Genomic DNA, 24,381 nt, shown 5'->3' with positions numbered 1-24,381 from the left:
AATAACATCAATACATTTCTCTGCAATCCATAATCCATGGAGCCGGGAAAGGTTCATACATCCAACACATTCTCCTATATAATGCGTTCCTGCTCCTTCAAAAATGGTGGTGAAGAAACTATCAAGCAATTCTAACCAACTGTGAAAAGTTGGAAAGTGCTCCAGAACACTTACGTTTCACTTCCATAGTGATGACAGGGTTGCGGAGCTCCAGGAATGGCCCAGAGCCGACCTTGTTGACAGCCTTGACCCGGAAGTGATATTCTTCGTTCAGCTTGAGATCGTTGACCTGGTAGGTCAGGATGTTTTCTCCTGACATCAGAGGCCTGAAAGTCTTATTAGAAGCCCCTCTACGCTCCAGAACGTAGTGGAGAATTGGAGTACCACCATCACTCTCTGGAGCCTCCCATGTCAGCTTGCAGGAGTTCTTAGTGATCTCATCTGCATTGATGTCCTTGCATTGGCCGGGCAGACCTGTGAATATAACGCAGAATATGCTATACAGTCTGTTTTCTGCATTTGAAGTAATAAATATCTTGACTTAACACCAAATATTTTCACAGTGAAGAATTCAAGTGAATATTATTCGTGAATCTTACCAATAACTTTAACGTTGATGATTCTGGTGGCTGTTCCAATCGCATTCTCCAGAGTGACGGAGTATTCTCCAGCATCATCATGCACACACTTCATCACTTCCAGGTGAACACTGTTGAGCTCACAAGTCATCAACCGTCTGTCGTCATTCTGTAACTTTGTGTCAGAGGCAGTATCTGTGTGGATGATTTTGCTCCAGACCATCTCTGGTTTGGGGACGGCATTGTATGGGATGTTGATATGCAGCTTGTCACCCTCAACCACCACAATGTCTAGGGCCTCCATATCCATAGTAGGAATACCTGAGAGAGTGGATAAAGAGATGTATATGTTACTTCCCATTTATTTTCAATAAGTGGCATAAGATTTATTTCCATTTGACACTTATGGTAAGTATGCTTACTGTCTGGATCCTTGGCAAAGACCTTCTCAGAAATGGCAGAAGGATCGCTGACACCAACAGAGTTGATGGCACGGACTCTCAGGACATATTGTTTCTCTGGCTTGATGTTTTCCTCTGCTTTGTATTTGAGCTCCTTGACTGGGCGAGTGTTGATTCTCATCCACTTCTCAGCTTTAGCCTCTCGGAGCTCAACATGGTATCCTGTGATGGGGCTACCTCCATTCTTCAATGGTACCTTCCAGGTAATGTTGATATGCTCTCTACTGGCATCAACTATGACCAAGTCAACAGGAGGAGATGGTGGACCTGGGAAGAAGAAAAAACACATTATTCACATTGGTTGCTTTTGAAAAGTAGTGGAAGGCACTCTACCAATGGAAGAAGAGGTGTCTCGTGGGGTGTGAGCGAGAGTTGCACCTTTTCCTTCCTAATATTGATTGCCTTTGCCATGCCAAGACAAAGTTATATTAAATAATCATACTACAGTATAATATGAATATACATTGAGAATGTAACAGACAACTCACTTGTAGCATCCTCAATGGTGACTACTTCTGTTGGTTCACTAGGGTGCCCAACACCAGCCTCATTCTCAGCACGGACCTGGAACTGAACCTCAGTGCCCTCATCCACGTCTGTGACTTTGTAGGTACACAGAGCGTCAGGGGTCTTTCCAGACTTCACCCAGCGGGTTCCAAGTTTCTCTTTCTTCTCAATGACATACCTAAAAAGCAAATGGTATGTATTATTTTAAAACGGTTTAAAATTACTTTAATACAAATACTGTCATGACAAACATATAGACAATTACAAGTTTGTTATTTACTTACTTTGTAATGGGTCTCCCACCATCACTCTTTGGAGCTTCCCATTTCAGTTCAACGTGTCTCTTGGACACCTCCACAATAGTCAAGGCATAGGGTGGCCCAGGAGTGGCTGGAAAGAAAAAGATGAAAGCAAAGTTCATACGTTGTAAGAACTACTCCACTGACTTTAACTCTCCATCAACAACAGAATGACTGAAGCGGGACCGGATAGAAACGTACTGAAAGTATCTTTAGCTAGAACAGAGTCTTCCAGTTCACAGTAATCACTCTGTCCGACTGCGTTCTCAGCAGCCACACGGAACACATAGAGAGAGCCTTCATTCAGTGGAGTGACAGTGTACTTCAGCTCCTTCACAGTGGTGTCCACCGCAGTCCAGGTCTTACGCCTGACATCCCTCTTCTCAACAACGTAGTTGGTGATTGGAGAGCCACCGTCGTTGTCAGGAGCCTGCCACTTCAGCTCAGCGTTGATCTTTGTGATGTTGGCCACCTCAAGCCATTGAGGAGGTGATGGAGGATCTGTTGAATAGAAAAGGCTAAATTAAGCTCATATAATTTCCAATTCCAAATAGTCATCCAACTGGTATTGTCTCTCAAAGCCAGGGATCATCAACTGGATTCAGCTGAGGGACAATTTTTTGTTGAGCAGATGGTCAGGGGGCCGGAACATAATTACAAATCATTTGTAGACTGCAATGTGACCGCAAGAAGACCAAACATATATAATATTTCACAAAAACATCATTTCAAATCTTGCTTACATTTGTATACAATCACATATACCTCTATATTATGCATGGGAATACTTTGGAACAGATTTCCAAAATTCAAATCACTTGGAGCTGATTTGCTGGTGTTTTTACAGTCTATTATGTACAAGAATAAAAATATTACAAATGTATAAACTTTATTTTTTCATCAAGCTTGGGGGGCCAAATAAAATCACCCACAATCAAATTTGGCCAGCGAGCCGCCAGTTGGGGATCCCTGCTCTCAGCCTAATTGTCGGAGTTAACATAATGACTTACAGAGTCTTTCCTTGCAGACCACAGGATCGCTTGGGTCACTGGGCTCACTCTCTCCTGCGCAGTTGACGGCCTTGACTCTGAATGAGTACTCCTGTTTCTCCATCAAACCCTTCAGGAAGTGCTCAGTCTGGGGCACGTCCTCTGCTGCTCTGATCCATGCTTCGGTACCAGTCTTCAGGAACTCGATGATGTAACCCTCGATCTTGGCACCGCCGTCGTGCTCTGGCCTGGTCCATTGCAGGGAGGCAGATGTCTTAGCTATTTCTCTGATGAAGGGTTTGCCAGGAGCCCATGGAGGATCTGGAAAACAAGTAACATAACAGGTTTATGACAGGTCTTATTTTGCTGATGATACTTGTTTTCTTTAAATGATATAGCTATCTGAAAATAATATAACTAAATGATCAATATAACACAACATACCAATTGGATCCTTGACCAAGACTGGATCAGTCTCGGTGCTTGGTTTTCCTGGTCCTGCAAGATTCTCAGCCAAGACACGGAACTTGTACTTCTTCTTGGTAGGCAGGCCCTTCACCCTGGAATTAATATATGGACATATTTGATACGACTGTGGATATACACATACAAAATGACAAAATGTAAAATAATAGTTAACTATAGTATAGTATAATTATACAATAATTATTAAACAGGCCAACTGTACCTAAAGGTGATGTCCTTGATGGGCAGCTTGTTGCATCTGATCCATTTGTCATTTTCTGGGTCGAACCTCTCGATCCAGTACCCAGTGATAGGACTGCCACCATCCTCATCAGGCTCGTACCATGTCAGAGTCAAAGAGTCCTTAGCAATATCAGAAGGCTGCAATCTGGATGGAGCACCAGGAGGATCTAAAAAGACAACAGCAACACATATATAATGCAATAATAGAACAGAGGACTATGTTTAATGAATTTCAGTGTATAAAGTATATTACATTGACAACATAAATATAAGATAGTAGATAACGTACCAAAGGAGTATTTGGCGATGATTGGCACATGCTCATTAGGGGCGCCGATGCCGTACTGGTTCTCAGCTTGTACTCTGAAGACGTATTCCTTTTCAGGGGTGAGTTTGGTGGCATTGAAGGTGGTTTGTTTCACAGTGGATGACAGTTTGGTCCACTCCTCTTTGTCGAAGGGTCTGAGCTCCACAATGTAGTTGGTGACGACAGAACCTCCATCATCTCTGGGAGGGTTCCAGGCCAGGTAGCAGGAGTGGTTGGTGATCTCAGAGATATCAAACGCAGCTGGAGGACCAGGCTTATCTGTAGGGTGACATTAAAATATTGTTATAAACATGAAAAATGTGTTGTTCCAAAGTTGTAAATTGACATTTATTGACATTGACATTGACATTTAGGGGAAAAATATATATCGTATAGGGTAAAAAATATATCGTACCAAGAATGTTGACATCAACAGTTGCGGTAGCACGACCACTGCTGTTGACTGCCTCAATGATGTAGGTAGATGTGTCTTCTCTGACAGTTTTGGCGATAGACAAAGTGGAGTTTCCCGTCTTGGTATCGATGGTGATGCGATCATCTCCCTTCAGGACCAGGTCAGCCTTGGTCCATTTTACCTTGGGTTCGGGCTTTCCGACAATATCAGCTGGAAGCTCAATCTTGGTTCCGGCTCTGGCGGTCAAACCAGCCAGCAACTTCACGTCCAGTTGAATTTCTGGAGGCTCTGTTGGGATCAATTGGAAACAGAGTGACATTTCTGCAACAAACCAATGAGAGTTTAACTCAGGGCACGTGTCTTTAGGATTCAGAAAAGAGCTACGTAAATCCTATGTATTATTATCATGATTATATACATTACCTATACATCAACACCATTATCCTAGAAACCCTAGACCCACTCCAATTTGCATACCGCCCCAACAGATCCACAGATGATGCAATCTCTATTGCACTCCACACTGCTCTTTCCCACCTGGACAAAAGGAACACCTATGTGAGAATGCTATTCATAGACTACAGCTCTGCGTTCAACACCATAGTGCCCTCAAAGCTCCTGGACTTCCTGACAGGCCACCCCCAGGTAGTAAGGGTAGGTAACAACACATCCGCCACGCTGATCCTCAACACAGGGGCCCCTCAGGAGTTTGTGATCAGCCCCCTCCTGTACTCCCTGTTCACTCCTGAACCCACAGCCAGGCACGACTCCAACACCATCATTAAGTTTGTTGATGACACAACACTGACAACGACGAGACAGCCTATAGGGAGGAGGTCAGAGACCTGGCCGTGTGGTACCAGGAAAACAACCTCTCCAATAACGTAAGCAAGACTAAGGAGATGATTGTGGACTACAGGGAAAAGAGGACAGGGCACGCCCCCATTCTCATCGACGGGGCTGCAGTGGAGCAGGTTGAGAGCTTCAAGTTCCTTGGTGTCCACATCACCCAACAAACTAACATGGTCCAAGCACACCAAGACAGTCGTGAAGAGGGCACGACAAAACGTATTCCCCCTCAGGAGGCTGACATTTTTTTGCATGGGTCCTCAGATCCTCAAAAGGTTCTATAGCTGCACCATCAAGAGCATCCTGACGGGTTACATCACTGCCTGGTATGGCAACTGCTCGACCTCCGATGGCAAGGCACTACAGAGGGTAGTGTGAATGGCCCAGTACATCATTGTGGCCAAGTTCTCTGCCATCCAGGACCTCTATACCAGGCGGTGTCAGAGGAAGGCCCTAAAAATTGTCAAAGACACCAGTCACCCTAGTCATACACTGTTCTCTCTGCTACCGGAGCGCCAAGTCTAGGTCCAAGAGGCTTCTAAACAGTTTCTACCCCCAAGTCATAAGCCTCCTGAACACCTAATCAAATGGCTACCCAGACTATTTGCATTGTCCCCCCTCCCCCTCTTTTACACCGCTGCTACGCTCTGTTGTTGTCATCTATGCATAGTCACTTTAATAACTCTACCCACATGTACATATTACCTCAAATAACCGGTGCCCCCGCACATCGACTCTGTACCGGTACCCCCTGTATATAGTCTCGCTATTGTTATTTTACTGCTGCTCTTTAATTACTTCTACTTAAATTTCTTATCTGTATTTTGTTTTAACTGCATCGTTGGTTAGGGGCTCATAAGTAAGCATTTCACTATACTATAAGTAAGCATTTCACTATAAATAAGCATTTCACTATATGTAAGCATTTCACTATAAGTAAGCATTTCACTATACACCTGTTGTATTCGGCGCATGTGACTAATACAATTTGATTTGATTTGATTACCTTTGGGATCAACAGCCAGGATCTCATCTGTAGCCCTGCAGGGTTTGCCTGCTCCCAGCCTGTTGATGGCCCTCACACGGTAGGCATACCACTGTCCCTCAATCAGACCTGTCACCTGGAATCTAAAGGGAACCAACAATCTGGTTAAACTTAGAAAACAAGTATTCTCCCTTTCATTGTTAATAGAACATGATCAACTGTCAGTTTTAGTATTATTTAGTCACTGAAAAGTTTCAGCATGGGGTTTGATCATTTGCAAATTAAACATACTTCTGAAAGAATGCTAAACTATCAGGAAATGCACCGCTATCCAAAAATCTAAATCTGATTGAACCTCAGGCTGTGTACAACACTAATTTAGAGTAACAGTGATAGAGATTAGGATCTTACTTCAGCTCAGGCAGTGGGTCTCCACATGGCTCCCACTTGTCTGTGCCACGCTGGCATTTGTCTACAACGTAGCTCTTGATTGAAGCTCCGCCGTCGTACTTGGGTGGCTCCCAGTACAGGAAGATGCCCTTTCCTGACTTGTCTCTCCATTTCAGGTTCTCAGGTGGATCCGGCACAGCTTGGAATAAACACATGGTTTACATTTTCAGATCGTGGTAGAACTTGTGTATGATTTAGTTGAAGTGTACAAATAAATATGTTACTGTAATAAGTTTCTGAGAAGGATAAGTACTCACTGGCAGGCGAGGACACATTGACTGGCTCGTCAATGTAGGCAGGCTCTCCTGGGCCACACTTGTTGATTGCAGTAACACTGAACAAATACTCTTTGCCTTCAATGACATCTGCCACAGTGAACTCCAGGTCCTGTACACCCATGCAAACCTGAAAAGCAATCACAATATACATTAGTATTAGGATGAATAGGGAGCATATACATATAGACACATTTATTCCTTAGCGGTTATGGTTATAGGAACACGAATTTGTCATTCAAAGTGTACTCATAAGATATACCTTGACCCAGGTCTTGCGGGACACTTCCTTCTTTTCAATTTGGTAGCCAATAACTGGGCTTCCTCCATCATGCTCTGGCGCCTCCCACATCAGGTGGACATGGTGTCTTGTCACCTCGGAAACCTTGAAGTCTTTGGGTGCACTTGGTGATGCTAAACACAAATTGTAAATAATGAGCAAATACTGCCAGTACTACTACACGGTGAGAGGGCTGTAACATATTAATTAAGTTGGTAACATGAAGACTAGTTGTTTTTTCATCACAAGGGTATAACTTACCAATAACATTGACTTCAATCTCTCCAAAGGCACTGGTCACATCATTCTCCAGGTGCAGAGTGTATGTGCCTTTGTCTGGACGCACACTTGGAGCCACTGTCAGTTCTGTGTAGGTGCTCCTTGTAACCATGGACACACGGTCACCAGCAGTGAGCTCTTTATCACCACAGCTCCACTTGGCGGTGGGTGTGGGATATCCAAGAAGAGGGACGCGGATAACAAGTGGATGAGGAACAATGACCTCCAGGCCATCCTTAAATCCACTGAGATCCATGGAAGGTCCAACTAAAATGAAAAAAACAACATTATGTTAACAACCACATTAAATATTTGCATTTTGTATTTATTTAAAAAAGCCAAATTATGTTCTAGTATCTATTTTCTCTGTTTTAAGTTAACGTTGAATAACAACACACCATGACAATCGTCTGCCAAGAGAGGTCCAAGCTTATCAGCTGGATCTGAAACTCCGGCTGCGTTCTCTGCACACACTCTGTAGTGGTACTGCATCCCCTGCTTCAGTCCAGATACCTAGGACAACAACAAAAGTCAATCAGTACAATGTAATAAGGGAGGGGAATCAATACAAATACAGTACAAATTGAACAAACTGGCAACAAGCATATTTCACTGCTTGAAAAAAGAAAGTGGCAATTACCTTGTAGTTAAGGTCCTGACAGAGCCTGGCATTGCATCTGAGCCACTTGTCTGTTCCATCCTCACACTTCTGAATAATGTAGCCAGTGATCATGCTTCCTCCATTGCTGGCGGGGGTCTCCCATGTCAGCTGGACAGAGTTCTTTGTCTGGTCAGTGTAGTTGAAGTTCAATGGTGGGCTTGGTTTCTCTGTAATAGATTTGAAAGTGTTCAACTGTTATCTATGCCACATAAACATTGTGGTCAGTTGGTCAGAACAACATTATCTTGACTCACCAATGGGGTCCATGATCTTAACTGGATCGGTAGCAGCACTTGGCTTTCCAATGCCAGCCTTGTTTTCAGCCTTGACACGGAAGATGTATTCCTTGTTCTCAACGACATCAGTGAGAGTGGCTGTGCGGTCCAGAGCCTTGGCGATCATAGCTACCTCCCAGCTCACAGAGGTCCTGTCACGGAACTCAATGATGTAGGAGGTGATCTCAGATCCACCATCAGACTTTGGTTTTTCCCAGGAGACTGTGGCTCCAAACCTGTTCACGATGCCAACCACAACATCCTCAGGTGCCTCTGGCACATCTGAAGTAAAAACAGAGAGAAAGATTTTTAAAGATGATTATTTGTTTAGCTTTTCTTTCACCCCCCCTTTCTCCCCAATTTCATGGTATCCAATTGTTAGTTGTTACTGTCTTGTCTCATCACTACAACTCCCATACGGGCTCAGGAGAGATGAAGGTTGAGAGCCATGCGTGCCTTAGACCACTGCACCACCCGGGAGGCCCTATTTGTTTAGCTTTTGATGCTATAATGGTACAGTTGTACTTAGTATTGGGAAAATTCATGCATTTGTATTCTACAGTAGTCAAGTATTGCTTACCAAACTTATTCTTGGCCTGGACAGCTTCGTCTGTCTCCACAGTGGGTCCACTGCCCACTCTGTTGCGAGCACATACTCTGAAGAGGTACTTGTTGTCCCTCTGGAGACCGCTAACAGAGTATTCTGGAGCGTCAGCACGGTCAGTGGCAAGGGTCCATGTCTTGCGCTTGATATCACGCCTCTCCACCACATATGCAATGATCTTGCTGCCACCATCACTCTCTGGCTCTTCCCAGGCCAGGCTGACCTCACCGTCGGCGGTGTCAACCACTTTGAGGTTCTTCACAGGTCCAGGGACATCTGGAGATCACAAAAACATTAATGACCAACTTTTCAAGCATCCTGAACTATCTTACTACTGTAATCCATTAGATTATATTCAAAAAGAGTAGAACCATGACAGTCCTAGACTTACCAATAACATCCAGATTGATGAATGCCTCTCCCTGTCCATGTTTGTTCTTGATGACGATCTTGTACCTGCCCTGATCTGTCTTTTTGGGGCTCTTCAGCCTGTATTCTGTCTTGTCTGCGGAGGTGTCAATGTTCTGCACAGGCAGGCTAACTATGTCGAAGAACCACTCAGCCTCTGCACGAGGATAGGCATCGTAGGGGATCGCCATGACAAAAGGCTTTCCAGCGTCTGTGACCAGGTTCTGATCAGTTGTCTTGATCTTTGGCACAGCTGTGATGGAAAATTACAAGTGTGAATACAAAACAACCGTTAAAAAGTGTTCAAGAGTTCAGGATGGTGACTCTGACATACCTGCCAGTTCCAGCTTGGCTCTGGCATCCTTCTCCTTGGCAACGACTCTGTACTCTCCTTGGTCCCGAGGCCTGACCTCACACACCTGGAGTCTGTGGACCTTGCCCTCGCTCATCATCTGGTACTTGTCACCCTGGACGATGATCATGTTGTTCCTCATCCATTTGACCTCAACTCTGTCTTTGTTGAGCTCCACCTCAAACACAATATCTGAGCCTGGAGGCTCAAACACATCCTGAGGTGGTCTGACGATCTCAACTGGGGTCTCTGTGAGAAAGAACAACATAATACATCAGGATAACAAATCTCCCAAAGCGTGATTGTGTATTAGAAAGCATTAGAAAATGAACAACTTACCTTCAACAAAGAGGCGTGCCCTGGATCGCCTGTCTTCCACGCCGCAGGCATATTCACACTCATCGTCTGGTCTGCACTTCTTGATCTTGAGTTTGCAAATCCTGCCATCTTTCTCAAATGAGTATCTGTCAAAACACAAGCAAGACAACTTTTTCAGACCTTTCTATTCAATACTCATAACGTTATCAACACACAACCATTCAATCAATGGGAAATTTGTACCTGGGTCCCTCTCTGATCTCACGACCATTCCTGTACCATTTAACAACAGCCTTCTCTTTAGACAGCTTGCAAGAAAACTCAGCATCCTCAAACTCAGTGATGGTCTGGTCTTTGAGTGGTGTGGAGAAGTCAGTGGGAGCTTCGTTGAGGATCAGCTCAGCAGTGCACTTGTCATCACCAGCCATGGCGGTGTATTCACCCTCATCGTCCATGACACAGTCCTTGATGGTCAGTGTGTGCTTATCTTTCTCCACACGGTACAGGATTCGTTTGCTCATGGTGATCTCCTGACCAGCCTTCATCCATTTGATGGTGATATCAGGTCTGTTCACCTTGCAAGTGAAGCTGATGGTCTTCTTCTCTTGTGTCTCACAGTCCTCAAGAGGCTCAATAATCTTGAGCTTCTCCTCTGTGAATTCACATGATAGACAAGTTAGTTCCTCAATAACATCCTACAGTATTTGTATCCAGCAAAATGAAATAAGTTACTGTATTTACCTTGTACTTTGGCATTGGCATCGCTCTTGGCATGTTCACCACGATGATTTGTCAATGTAATAGTATACGTGGCTTCGTCTGCCTTCTGAGCACCCTTGATCCTCAGAGAGAACACATTGTCTTTCTGGATCATGACAAACTTGCTGCTCTCAAACATGGTCTCCTCGTTCTTCAGCCACTTAGCTTTAGCTCCCTCAGTGTTCACCTCACAGTTGAAAATGATCTCCTGTCCTTCCTTCACTTGCATATCCTTGATGGGTGTGATGATTCTGAGTTTCTCTGTTGAGAGAAAAAAACAGTGTCAGCAAAACTATAGTTTTCTATTAGACACAGAAGACAGCAATAAACAAATTATGCAGTATTTGTACAAGTACCCACCAATGACAAACAAGTCAGCTGAGGCTTTGGTAGTCCCAATGAAGGCGACATAGCCTCCTTCATCATGTGGTGTACAATTCTTCACTATCAGTGCTCTTCTCTTGCCATCACAGACGACGTCATACTTATCTCCGGATACAATCTCCTTGTCACCCTTCAGCCATTTGACTTCATAGGTGTCTTTAGAGACTGAGCAGACAAATTCAGCCTTTTCTCCCTCAACCACCTCAAGACTCTGAGGCCTGGCAATGAACTCCGCAGCCAGTTCTAGAAGAACAAAAAAGCAAGATGAGTGGAGATGCATATCATTTGTATCAGCAGCTTAACCTGCACTCAAACATATGCACATCATTTATATCATTTTTAAGAATGTATATGTTTTCAATTTACAGCTCATATCTGATTTCTTTACCATTCAGTGTTAATGTTGCAGATGTCTTGGCGTTATGCAGTCTGCAGTTAAACTCTCCAGCGTCCTCCATCTTGAGATCTTGAATAATGAAGATTCTCTTCCTTCCATCCGTGACCTGTTCATATCTTCCTCCTTCTGGCAGTTCCTGGTCTCCCTTCCACCAGGTGACCTCAGCACTGGCCTTCGACACTTCACAAATCATCTTCACACTGTCTGTTTCTGTTCCCTCCACATTAGACAGGTTCTTGGTAAACTTAGCCTCTTCCTCTGCAAGAAGAAGATATTGTAATCAGTCAAATATGTGGTTGATGGTATAGATATGAATCTCGTAGTAACTGAGAATGAAAACAAAGCCTTACCAATAACTGTCAGCATGCCAGAGGACTTGGAGGTCTTAGCGTCACATTCGTACTCTGCTTCATCATCGAAGACTGTCTTGGTGACCACAAGGATACGCTTGACACCATTGGCAATGATCTCGTATTTCTTTCCCTTTCTGATCTCGCTGCCGTCCTTGTACCATTTAACCTGTTTGAACAGACAACAATATATCATCAGAATTATTGTGCGTGTAAACCAATGATAATTGATTCCTCTGTTTTCATTTAGGTAGAGCTGATTATTTTAAAGTATTTTCATTCATAATCACTTACCTTGGCATTCTCACGAGACACCTCACACTCAAATCTGGCATTTTCCTTTTCTTTGACCTCAACATCATGGAGTGGCTTAGAGAACTCAACATGTGGAGCTGTAAGCAAAAATATATATTATATACTCTCTAAAACTCTGCTTGCAAATTCTGTTCATTTGCAATATTTACTTTTGTTGAAGCATCATTTTACTTACGTTCAACATTCAGGAAAGCAGAGGTTTTGAATTCTTTAGCATCACATGTATATGTCTTTGAGTCATCTAGAGTACAGCCATGAATGATGAGTCTTCTCTTTCGGCCATCAACAATAAGGTCATATTTCTTAGTTTTGCGGATCTCCTGTGTGTCTCTGAACCACCTGACCTCAGCGTTCTCCCTGGAGACTTCACACTCCAATGAAGCAGTGGCCTCTTCCTCAACTGTCTGGTCCTCCAGAGGTTTGGTAAACTCAACTGGTGGCTCTGTAAAGCAGGAGACCATTATATTAGTTGCAATATAGATATACAGTGCCCTCAGAAAGTATTCATACTCCTTTACTTATTCCACATATTGTTGTGTTATAAACTGAATTCAAAATGGATTAAATATGTTTCTCACCCATCTACACACAATACCCCATAATGACAAAGTGAAAACATGTTTTTAGAATTCTTTGCAAATGTATTGAAAATAAAATACAGAAATATCTCATTTACATAAGTATTCACACATTTGGCCGTGATCTGGGAAAGTCTCTAAGAGCTTTACACACCTCGATTGTACACTATTTGCACATTATTATTTGTAAAAAAAATCCTCAAACTCTGTCATGTTGGTTGTTGATCATTGGTAGACAGCCATTTTCAAGTCTTACCATATATTTTCAAGCCGATTTAAGTCAGATCTGAAACTAGGCCACTCAGGAACATTCAATGTCATCTTGGTAAGCAACTCCAGTGTATATTTGGCCTTGTGTTTTAGGCTATTGTCCTGCTGAAAGGTGAATTTGTCTCCCAGTGTCTGTTGGAAAGCAGACTGAGACAGGTTTTCCTCTAGGATTTTACCTGTGCTTAGCTATATTCCTTTTTATCCCGAAAAGCTCCCTAGTCCTTGCTGATGACAAGCATACCCATACCATGATGCAGCCACCACCATGCTTGAAAATATGAAGAGTGGTACTCAGTTATGTGTTGTGTTGGATTGGCCCCAAACATAACGCGTTGTATTCAGGACATAAAGTGTATTTCTTTGCCACATTTTTTGCAGTTTTACTTTAGTGCCTTGTTGCATGTTTTTGAATATTTATATTCTGTACAGGATTCCTTCTTTTCACTCTGACATTTAGGTTAGTATTTTGGAGTAACTACAATGTTGTTGATCCAACTTAAATTTTCTCCTATCACAGCCATTAAACTCTGTTTTAAAGTCACCATTGGCTTCATGGTGAAATCCATGAGCGGTTTCCTTCCTCTCCGGCAACTGAGTGAGGAAGGACGCCTGTATCTGTGTAGTGACTGGGTGCATTGACACACCATCCAAAGTGTAATTCAATGTCAGATTTTTTTATTTTGACCCATTTACCAATAGGTCCCCTTCTTTGCATAACGCCCTGAACTGGTTCACCTGTCTTGTGCTTGTCTCCACCCCCTCCAGGTGTCGCCCATCTTCCCCATTATCCCCTGTGTATTTATACCCGTGTTTTCTGTCTGCCAGTGCCAGTTCGTCTTGTTTGTCAAGCTTACCAGCGTTTTGTCCTGTCAGCTCCTGTCTTTTCCCAGCCTCTCTATTTCTCGTCCTCCTGGTTAGTGACCCTTGCGCGTCCTGACCCTGAACCCACTCGCCTGACCACTCTGCCTGCCCCTGAGCCTGCCTGCCGTCCGGTACCTCTGCCCCTATCTGGATTTCCAAACTCTGCCTGACCTGACCCTGCCTGCCGCCTTGTACCTTTGTTTGCTGCAATTAACATTGTAACTTCGACAAGGTCTGCACTTGGGTCCTACCTGATTCCTGATACTTTGCGAGACATTGGAAAACCTCCCTGGTCTTTGTGATTGAATCTGTGTTTGAAATTCAATGCTTAAGTGAGGGACCTTACAGATAATTGTATGGGTGGGGTACAGAGATGCGGTAGTCATTAAAAAATAATGTTACACTATTATTGCACACAGAGTGAGTTCATGCAATTTATTATGTGACTTGTTAAGCACATTTTTACTCCTGAACTTATTTAGGCTTGCCATAACAAAGGGGTTGAATACTTATTAACTTAAGACATTTCAGCTTTTCACTTTGACATTATGATGTATTGTGTGTAGGCCAGTGACACAACATCTCAATTTAAAACATTTTAAATTCAGTCTGTAACTGTCACGGATCCCTCCGGAACTTTCATCACGCACACCTGTCCCCTATTCCCACTGATTAGTATTTGTATATATGTGCCCTTTGGTTTCCATGGTCTTGTCAATTATTGTTACAATGTCCGTTGGTGCGTCTGAGTATCTGTGCTGTGTGTTTTGGGCTTTCGTGCCCTTGTGGATTGCGCAGATGATTCCGGGTGTAGTCCCGTGTGTTAATCATCATGCGCGCATGTGTATTTATTCGAGGTACTCCTCGCTCTTTTGTTTGGGTTTCAACCCTGTGTTTTTGTTATGTGTTTGTTTGGTCTTCGCCCCCGTGCCTTTATACGGCACTTCATAATTTGGGCTTAATAAAAAAAATATTACGCATTCCTGCGCCTGTCTCCCGATCCTTCATGCCAACGTGACAGTAACAGAACAAAATGCTGAAAGAATCAAGGGGTGTGAATACTTTCTGAAGGCACTGTAGATAAATGAACTGCACCCACACGTATGTAGTTGATCTTCTTCCATTTGAAAATATCTGCATGCCATGCTTAACTAGACAAACAAATGTGTGCTAACATGTTTAATAACAAGGACCTCTCAGTTTCAGCAAGGGAGCTCTAGTGGTATGTCAGATAATCTCCATAATGATTTAACAAATATAACCTACCCCTGACAATGAGTTTGGCCTGGGTCTTGAAGTCCTTTGCAGTGAGCCTGACTTCCCCAGCCTCTGTCAGCTTGACATTTCTGATAGTTAGGCTGTGTCCTTTGCCTTCTGCTCTGGTGACCACCTGAGGAAATGAAACAGTTTAATATGTATGTAAGCCTTGTCTGAGCCAGAACGGCCCATAGGGCAGCAGTCTTTCTCCTGTATCTGTAGAGTAAAGCAGCTTTTTTTTGTTTGTTGCATTTTCCAATTAAGAACATTCAAAACAAAAGTGAAAAGATATTAGACAACGATAGGACAAAATGACAGTAACAGACGAGCGTAACAAAAATAAATAATAATTATATAAACAAACATACAATAAGAAAAACAAAACGAAAAAAAAAACGAGACATTGCATCACCTGCCGTAGGCTACATATTATACATTACGTGTGAAACATTGTGAGGATTATATATAGATTCAATCAATGAGATGTGGGGGGAGATTCTCCATATAGTCAATAAAAGGTTGACACATTCTGTAAAATGTCTTTAACTTATTCCTCCAGCAGTAAGTGATTTTCTCCAAAGGGATACAACTATTAACTTCCGATAGCCACATTGCAACTGGCAGGGAGGAATCCAATTTCCATTTCAAGGCAATACATTTCTTGGCGATCGCTAGCAATATTTCTGTTAGCTTTATAGTATGGCTTTGCCTAAGATTGGTGTTAGTGAAGTTACCCAGTAGACAGACCTCCGGGTCTAAAGGGAATGCAACCCCGTGAATTGAGGATATGGTATCGCATACCCCCTGCCAGAAACCGTGTAGTTTTGAACACTGCCAAGTGGAATGGAGGAATGTTCCTTCATCTGAGCCACATCTAAAACATAGGGAGGAGATATCAGGGTTGAACTTGTGTAGTCTAGATGGGGTGATATAGAGCTGATGGAGGAAATTAAACTGGATCAGTCTGTATCTGGAGTTCAATGTGGATGTAACACCATCCCTGCATAGGTCACTCCATAGATCCTCATCAAGATCAATACCCAGATCTCTTTCCCATCTAAGTCGGGGTTTATCTAGCCCAGGCAGTGTTAGTCCTGACATAAGAGCATCGTATACACGGGAAATGGTCTTGAACAGTGGTTGGTCTGCGTGGCAGAGTTGTTCAATAGGTGACATCTTAGGTAGGTTCCATAGTCCCTTGAGAGTCACCCTAATAAAGTTTCGTAGTTGTAGGTAGCTAAAGAAGTCCCTGTTAAGCAAGTGGTATTTCTGTTTCAGCTGATCAAAAGACATAAGAACTCCCTCCTCGTAACAATGTTCCAGAAGAGTGATCCCCTTATCAGACCATGGTCTAAAGTTACTATTCTGGAAAAACATAGGGATCAATCTATTGTTCCATAAAGGGGTTTTAGGGGAAAGGAATCCCCCTCGTCCGAACAGCTCATGCAGTTTGCACCATGCCAGGACAGAATGTATGATTAAAGGGTTGTCTGTGATGGTTTTTATAGATTTTCTGTCCCATTTGTAAAACAAATCTGCCCCAGTGTCATCATTCACCTCAAGCTTTTCAATGTTCAACCATGAGGGAGAGGGACCATAGTCAAACCTCTGAGCCAGAAACCTAGACTGTGCAGCCCAGTAGTACATTCTAAAATTGGGTAGGTTTAAGCCCCCTTGACTGTAATCAAGGGTCAGTTTATCCAGGCCAACCCTAGGGGTTTTGCCGTGCCAGATAAACCGTCTGGTTAGCTTGTCGAGAGAGGAAAAAAATGCTGCGGGAACAGGGATAGGGAGAGATTGAAACAGATATAGAAATCTGGGCAGGACATTCATTTTAATTACATTGATCCTACCCAGTAGAGTGAGAGGCAAGTCCGTCAATTTACAAAGGTCAACCTCCACCTTTTGCAACAAACTGGCCAGATTGAGTTTATAGAGGTTGTTCAGATTACCATCCACCATTATGCCCAAATATGTGAAGCCCATAGGCGACCATCTAAAAGGAAACTTGTGCTTGATGGTATGATGGTCAAAGACAGACAACGGTAAGATGTCGCTTTTATCAAAATTGACCTTATATCCAGAGAAAGAACTATAACACTGTAGTAGGATCTGCAAGTGAGAGAGGGAGTGTTCTGGGTTTGTTAGAAATAAGATAAGGTCGTCCGCAAAGAGTGATAATTTATGGGTATGGGGGCCCACCTCAAAGCCATGTATGTCGGGGCACGTTCTAATAGCCTCAGCCAATGGCGAGGGCAAAGAGGTGGGGGCTAATTGGGCAACCTTGTCTGTTCCCCCTAAAAAGAGGGAAAGAGGAGGAAGTAATCCCATTGGTAGCAATCCTAGCTTTAAGAGATTTGTAGAGTGATTTTATCAAATTTACAAACACGGTACCTAAACCAAACTTTTCCAAGACGCGAAAGAGGTATGGCCATTCAACCCTATCAAAGGCCTTTTCAGCGTCGAGGGAGACTGCGACACTAGGTATTTTGTTTTTGTTAGCAAGGTGAATTATATCAAAGAACCTTCTGAGATTATTGGAGGACAATCTATTAATTATGAAGCCAGTCTGATCTGGGTTGACCAACAGGGGAAGACATGACTCCAGTCTATTAGATAGCATCTGGGTGACCAGTTTACAATCTGTGTTAAGGAGAGAGATTGGTCTATAGGAGGCACACTTTAGCGGGTTTTTCCCTTTCTTGTGGATTACAGTAATCACTGCTTGAGAGAAGGACTCTGGAAAGCAGTTGTCTTCTCTGGCTTTTTTAAGTACCTCCATAAGGTAGGGGACCAACAGCTCCCTAAATTCTTTATAGTACTCTGGAGGGAAGCCATCCTCCCCAGGAGATGTATTAGAAGGTAAGGATTTAATGGCCTCCAACAATTCAGGAACTGAGAAGTGTTCACTCAGGCGCTCGCTGTCTTCCCCTGACAGGGATGGGAGGTTGAGAGAGGAGAGAAAGGAGTCGATCTCTGATAGATCATCGCTTGATTGGGAAGTGTAGAGGTCTTCATAGTATTTCTTAAAAGTATTATTAATTTCAGTAGGGTCGAAAGATATCTCATTAGTAAGAGTTTCTATGGCATTAATTGTCCTCTTACTTTCCTCTGCTTTCAGTTGCCATGCCAATACTTTATGAGCTTTCTCTCCAAGCTCGTAATAACGCTGTTTTGATTTAGTGATGGCCCTCACAGCTTGATATGTGTTCAGAATATTATATTTAAGTTTTTTATTTACCAAAAGCCTGTATAGATCTTTAGTCGGGCCTCTTTGGTAGGTTTTCTCTAGCTCGGAGATTTCAGATTCAAGGGCACTCAGTTCCGCACCGTGTTTTCTCTTCAGCCCTTTAGTATAGGAAATAATCTGTCCCCTCAGATAGGCCTTCAATGTGTCCCAAAGAATTAAGCTGTCAGGAGCAGAGGGTTTGTTTGTCAAAGTAAAAATATTGATCTGCTCTTTGATGAATGCACAAAATTCAGGTTGCTTTAGGAGTGTAGAATTTAGTCTCCATCTTTATGCTCCATTTACCTTGGTAGGAATGGAGATTGATAATACCTGAGGAGAATGGTCACTAAGCAATCTGGGGAGATACTCGACATCTAACACTCTATGAAACAGTTGTGTTGAAAGTAAAAAGTTATCTATGCGTGTGTGTGTCTTGTGTGGGTGTGAATAAAAAGAGTAGTCCCTATCCTGTGGGTGCAACTGTCTCCAGATGTCTAGTAAATTGAGATATTTCATGAATGACATGGTGAGCTTGCCGGCTTTGGTAAGAAGTGAGGGTTTATCAGAAGACCTATCAAGAACTGTATCTAAGCAAAAATTTAAATCTCCTCCAACCAGTAGCCATCCTGGTGGTGCTTGAGCAACCTGAAGGAAGACATTATGAATAAACATATGGTCATCTCAGTTAGGAGCATAAATATTAAATTAGGGTCCAAGACTCTGAAAACATATGCCCCTGCACCAAAACAAACCTGCCAGAGGGATCAGAGATGGTGTTGTTGACGCAGAAGGGGATGTGTCTACTTATCAAAATTGCAGTTCCTCTTGCTTTGGAGTTAAAAGAGGATGCAAAAACTTGTCCTACCCATTCCTTCTTCAATTTCTTGTGTTCACTGGCTGTAAGATGTGTTTCTTGTAAAAACACAATGTCAGCCTTTAATTTCTTAAGGTATGTATAGACTCTTTTCCTTTTAAATTGGGCTGTTAAGACCTTTTACGTTGAATGTAACATATTTTAGTGGATTAAGCATAGGTTGGGTTTCAAATATGTAACTGAATAGAAATCTATCATATGCAGATAATTAGGAAATGTTTCAACTTTGGTTTGAGCACAAAAGTGACCCGTGTGTCTCTTTAGGAATGAAACAATAAACATAGAAAAAAGGAAGAAAAAAATAATAAAAATCCCACCCACCCCAATTGTCAGAATAAAACAACAATCCCAACAATCAAACATGAATACACTTGTAGAGAGAGATACGTTGCTGCTCGCGTTCCATCTTGCTCTTACTAGCTAAACCTTGGCGTAAACTAAAACCTGCGAGCTCTCTAAATAGAAAACAAACGTTGTGAATAGATATTTATGGCTGATTTTTTTCTTGCCCAGATAAGGGATGCTTGAGTCTCTTTTCGAAAGATTAACATAAATGAGGGGGAAAGCAGTGGGCCTAAACCCACTTATTGCTTCGCCCAGTAGATATGGATTAAACCAAAATATACTCTCCTGTAAATGTAATAGAATTCACCCCGGGAAGATACGGTTAGTTGAAAATGTACAAGTCAATTATAGTGACCGGGAGATACCAGCAGTTCAATCCGGATAAGAGAAAACAAACGAATTGCATTTTATCCCCCAGAGAGAACGTCCTGGCTCAGACTTTGCGCAGGGTGGATGAGGTAGCCGGTGATGTTATTCTCCTTCAGTGCTTTGGCGGCTGGTCTGAACTGCTTGCAACGTCTGGCGAGATCCGCGCTCATATCTGGGAAAGGCTGACCCTCTTTCCATCGATGGTGATGTCCCCTTTGACTCTTGCGAGTTGCAGTATCTTCTCTCTGTCTTGGAAACGGAGGAACCTGATCAGGACGGCTCGTGGGGGCTCATATGGCCGGGGTTTCGGCGCTGATGTTCTGTGGGCGCGTTCGATTTCCAGCGGCTTGGTGAAGTTGATTATGCCTAGGACCTCCGGGATCCATTGAGTGAAGAAACGGACCGGGTCACGGCCCTAGTTGTCCTCTTTCAATCCCACCACACGGATATTACTACGTCTACTCTGGTTCTCCATCTGATCTACCTTGTTTTTGAGGTAGGCATTGTCCTTTTGCAGTTGTATCAAGACCTGGTCATGTCTAGCGATGGTATCTTCAACTGTGCTAATGCGCAACTCTGCCTCAGTCGTTCTCAAAAGGAGATAATTCATGGAGGATTTCAGGTCGTCAATGGAAGAATGGAGTTCAGCCGATTTCTTATCAATTTTCAGAGAAAGACCTCTGTTACCATCCTGAATTTCCCGGAGGAGAGTAGCCGGCAGGCTCGTAAGATGCTGCTGAGAGCAACAGTCTGGAACTGTCGTCTGAGTTATGAGGGCTAATGCTAATCTTGCTATCTGTAGCATTATCGTTATCTTGGGAATCAACGACGTTTTGGTCGTCCTTCTTGCCTCTCGGTCGGTGGTCCATGGCTTTTTGGGACGGTAAGTACTTGACAATTTATCAGCCGATGTTAGAATATTGTTTCAACGTTGTTATTTAGGTAAATATAGAATAACTTTGAAGTGCTTGGTTTGTCAACGTCTGCTCAGCCCCGCTGCATCACGTGCTCCCCGTAAAGCAGCTTTAAGTACACCACATGGACGCCAGTCAAACAGATTGATAAAGCCTGATTAATTGTCTTGATTACAAAAATGTAAGGCGTTGTTAATGACCTATTTTACATTTTAAACTAAATATTACAGCAAAAGTGCAACCCTTGGGTGGCTCACCAACCCTTGGGTGGCTCACCAACCCTTGAAGCTGTTAAAAATAACTCAAGCAACGCTCACAGGAATGAACAGTCAAATGTTATCTCGACACAGATAATGCTGCACAATGACCTGAAGTGTCGATGTCCTTATATGTTTAAAATATGTTGGTGACAAAAATATGCATTTTATTTCACTTGTGATTATTATGACTGAGGTAGGTGGGGTAGGTGGGTTGTGAAGATATGTTTTATATTATAATAACATATAATTTGAAGAGCACATTTTCCACACTCAATACGCCTAAGGTAGAAACAAAACAAAGACTGTCAACAATACATTAAAATATAGATAAACAATCACAATACATCAAAACATGACCTACTAATGCAAAACATAGACATTAAGCAGATTAAGCAAATACACATGTAAAGCTATCTTGGTCTTTAGCTTGGTAGGTATTTAGTTGCATTTTGAAGGAAGAAATGGAAGCTGCCTCCACGACATGTGCAGGTACAAAGTCAATTATTAAGTATTGTAAAGTATTATAGTGTAGTTAATGTGAATGCAAGTTGTACTGTACTTACCCTATCACTTTGCTCTAAAGATGTGGAAAACATTTACTTAAAGTGATTGTAATGACTGAGGTAGTCATATAAATTATTTGTAAAGCCAACAAAGAGCTGAATAATATTGACATTTGTAAAGTCAATTATAAAGTATTAGTTGAATTTGCATACATCAATTCATAAAGAATATCTGCTTATACAGCAGTTTATGTGAATGTAAATTCTGCAGTACTTACCCTTTCACCTAGCTCCATCTTGGTGCTTCCCAAGAACCATTCTACAACGATTCCTTCATAAGTAAGTTCACAGTCGAAAGTGGCGGTCTCCCCGGCAGTAACAGTAACATCCTTGAGAGGCCGCATAAGCCCTATACTCCGCGCTTCAGATCGAGGAGAAGACATGGTTAGTTGACTGACTCATAAGAAACAAGTCCTTCTTTTACCAGACATATTTGTATCCCAATTCTTAACAGGCATATTCTCATTGGTCCCTAAACTACCAGGACAACTAAGGGCTAGAGGGAAAATCGGGTTATCATGGACTGTCCTAGTTATTTGCATTTAGAGTGTCTTCTCACTGTGAATGTTGTAGCTCTACCAATCATAACCACTGACCACCCACTCCAGATAAGGCATGAGGCTTCTAAAATAGCCACAACACCTGATTGGACAACAGCTCTCCCTTGCTGAGATTTAGTATCTTTTGCCGTCAGTCAACTAACAAAATGGTGGAGTACAACTTGCACTACCAAAATGTACTACTTGCCGTACAAAAAGTTACTTGTCAGAGGAAAGCCATAATATTTAGTCAAAATTAAAATGTGTGTATGTATGTTGTGTCATAGGATTCTCACCTTTAACTCTGAGCTGAGCATTGGATTTAGCATTGGCAGCCTGGAAGTCGACACCTCCGGCCTGATCCATGCGAACGTTGTACAGGATAAGGACATGCTTAGTACCCTCCTCCTTAATCTCACAGTCCTGAAAACACAGATCACAGAAACATCAGTCGCTACATAATACAACCAAATAAATGGTCTTGTTCACATGGGCTATTTCAAATAAATCGAATATTTCAAAAAATCAGTCAATACCACTTACAGGAGACTGATGAAGGGCCTCTCCTTTGAGTTTCCAGTGACCGTGGACATCATCGGCAGAGATCTCGGTCTCAAACTTGGCAATTTCAGTTTCTGTCACTTCCACGCTGTACAGTGGACGAACAACCTTAATGTCACGCTCCTCAATGTCCAGCCTGGCTGTGGTTTTATCAGAACCACAATCGCAAGTGTACTCTCCAATGTTGCCCTTCTCTGCTTTCTTCACTGTCAGCAAACGCCTCTTTCCATCGGTTTTAATGATCAGATTCTTGCTAGGCATGATCTCCTGGCCGTCCTTGAACCATTTCACCTCAGCAGAGGTCTTGCTAAGTTCACAAACCAGCATCACTTCGTCCTTCTCAACGGCAGTGTAGTCTTGCAGTTTTGTGACAAAGTAAGGTTCTCCCTCTGTCAAGCACAAAGAGGAAATTATGAGGAAATGTAAAGTTATGTTTAACTGCAGGCTTTATGTGAATTAAATGACTCAAACTAAATGACACCACAGTTCAATCAATAGCTTACCAAGAACAGTGAGCATGGCCTCAGAGCTCTTGCCCAAGGCTTCTACTTTGATCATGGATGTGTCATCAATGGACACCTGCTTGAAAGTCAAGGTGTGCATTTTGCCATTGTCTGACATGTGCACAACCTTGCTGGGGTGCAGACGGACGTCGTTCTTGTACCAGACGACAGAGATTTTGTCATGTGACAGTTCAATACTGAACTCTGCTGTTTCACGCTCCTTCACTGTGACATCCTTGATGGGCTTGACAAACTCAAGGCGTATACCTTATCACAAAAAAAAAATCACAATTTTATTAATACAATCTCAAATATTTTCTTTCTTTATTATTTCATTCTTTCAAAACATCCATGATCTCAATAATTACCTTGGATAACTAGTTTTCCTGTGGTCCTCTTGTCCTCAGCCTCAAATATGTATTTAGCTTCATCCTCATATGCAGCCTTTTTGACCACCAGAGTGTGTATCTTTCCTTCATGGATAATCTCAAACTTGTCATCATTTTCCAACTCCTGAGATCCCTTGAGCCAACGGAAGGTCTTGGTTGGTCTTGAAATCTCAACCTCAAATCTTCCCTCATCTTTCTCATACACTTGCACATCACTCAAAGGTGTGATAAAGGTCAGTGGCAGTTCTGGAATAAAACCAATAGGCAACATATTATAGTAGATTGAATATCCGTCGTTCTACTATTTCAATTGTGAAAAAATGTGAATACAGAGTAGAAATGAGAAAATAGATCAGAAATATAAATCTTACCTTTCACTTTCAGGTTGGCTGTACACTTAGCATTGGCAGCTGTGAATCCAACCTCTCCTGTCTGGGAGACCTTGCAGTTGTATAATGTGAAAGTGTGCTTGGCACCATCCTCAATGATTTCAATATCTGGGGAAGGTGAAAGGGTTTCTCCCTTCAGTTTCCACTGGCCATGGACATCATCTTCAGAGATTTCCACTTCAAAACGAGCGGTCTCGCCATCGAAGAGCTCAACACCATACATTGGGCGAGATACCTTGATATCACGAGCTGCAATTGAACAGGGGAAAGAGGGC

At 42.6% G+C, this 24,381-nt stretch overlaps 1 protein-coding gene across 5 annotated transcripts in view; it reads right to left on the bottom strand.

Moving 5' to 3' along the window:
* ttn.1 (titin, tandem duplicate 1) overlaps positions 1-24,381 on the bottom strand; it is a 186,535-nt gene that overhangs the window by 93,663 nt on the left and 68,491 nt on the right. For all 5 annotated transcript variants that reach the window (XM_036959132.1, XM_036959129.1, XM_036959130.1 and 2 more), the window contains 37 exons: positions 24,089-24,355; positions 23,697-23,963; positions 23,329-23,595; positions 22,808-23,214; positions 22,561-22,687; positions 21,944-22,086; positions 15,181-15,304; positions 12,381-12,647; positions 12,185-12,282; positions 11,891-12,059; positions 11,532-11,798; positions 11,120-11,386; positions 10,742-11,020; positions 10,244-10,652; positions 10,022-10,146; positions 9,665-9,931; positions 9,314-9,583; positions 8,899-9,198; positions 8,298-8,600; positions 8,023-8,210; positions 7,781-7,895; positions 7,365-7,649; positions 7,086-7,237; positions 6,806-6,953; positions 6,510-6,687; positions 6,120-6,241; positions 4,265-4,552; positions 3,832-4,128; positions 3,523-3,709; positions 3,279-3,394; positions 2,856-3,155; positions 2,047-2,346; positions 1,831-1,936; positions 1,528-1,724; positions 1,001-1,306; positions 600-899; positions 175-474 (listed from right to left, as the gene is read on the bottom strand). In XM_036959132.1, the coding sequence (XP_036815027.1) occupies positions 175-474; positions 600-899; positions 1,001-1,306; positions 1,528-1,724; positions 1,831-1,936; positions 2,047-2,346; positions 2,856-3,155; positions 3,279-3,394; positions 3,523-3,709; positions 3,832-4,128; positions 4,265-4,552; positions 6,120-6,241; positions 6,510-6,687; positions 6,806-6,953; positions 7,086-7,237; positions 7,365-7,649; positions 7,781-7,895; positions 8,023-8,210; positions 8,298-8,600; positions 8,899-9,198; positions 9,314-9,583; positions 9,665-9,931; positions 10,022-10,146; positions 10,244-10,652; positions 10,742-11,020; positions 11,120-11,386; positions 11,532-11,798; positions 11,891-12,059; positions 12,185-12,282; positions 12,381-12,647; positions 15,181-15,304; positions 21,944-22,086; positions 22,561-22,687; positions 22,808-23,214; positions 23,329-23,595; positions 23,697-23,963; positions 24,089-24,355 (8,508 nt within the window). The remainder of the gene's footprint in view (positions 1-174; positions 475-599; positions 900-1,000; positions 1,307-1,527; positions 1,725-1,830; positions 1,937-2,046; positions 2,347-2,855; positions 3,156-3,278; positions 3,395-3,522; positions 3,710-3,831; positions 4,129-4,264; positions 4,553-6,119; positions 6,242-6,509; positions 6,688-6,805; positions 6,954-7,085; positions 7,238-7,364; positions 7,650-7,780; positions 7,896-8,022; positions 8,211-8,297; positions 8,601-8,898; positions 9,199-9,313; positions 9,584-9,664; positions 9,932-10,021; positions 10,147-10,243; positions 10,653-10,741; positions 11,021-11,119; positions 11,387-11,531; positions 11,799-11,890; positions 12,060-12,184; positions 12,283-12,380; positions 12,648-15,180; positions 15,305-21,943; positions 22,087-22,560; positions 22,688-22,807; positions 23,215-23,328; positions 23,596-23,696; positions 23,964-24,088; positions 24,356-24,381) is intronic.

This window comes from Oncorhynchus mykiss, chromosome 22 (genome assembly GCF_013265735.2).
Source record: "Oncorhynchus mykiss isolate Arlee chromosome 22, USDA_OmykA_1.1, whole genome shotgun sequence".
In the NCBI taxonomy this organism is placed as follows: domain Eukaryota; kingdom Metazoa; phylum Chordata; class Actinopteri; order Salmoniformes; family Salmonidae; genus Oncorhynchus; species Oncorhynchus mykiss.
Note: the sequence above shows the minus strand (reverse complement) of the source record. Positions and strands in the feature narration are given on the sequence as shown.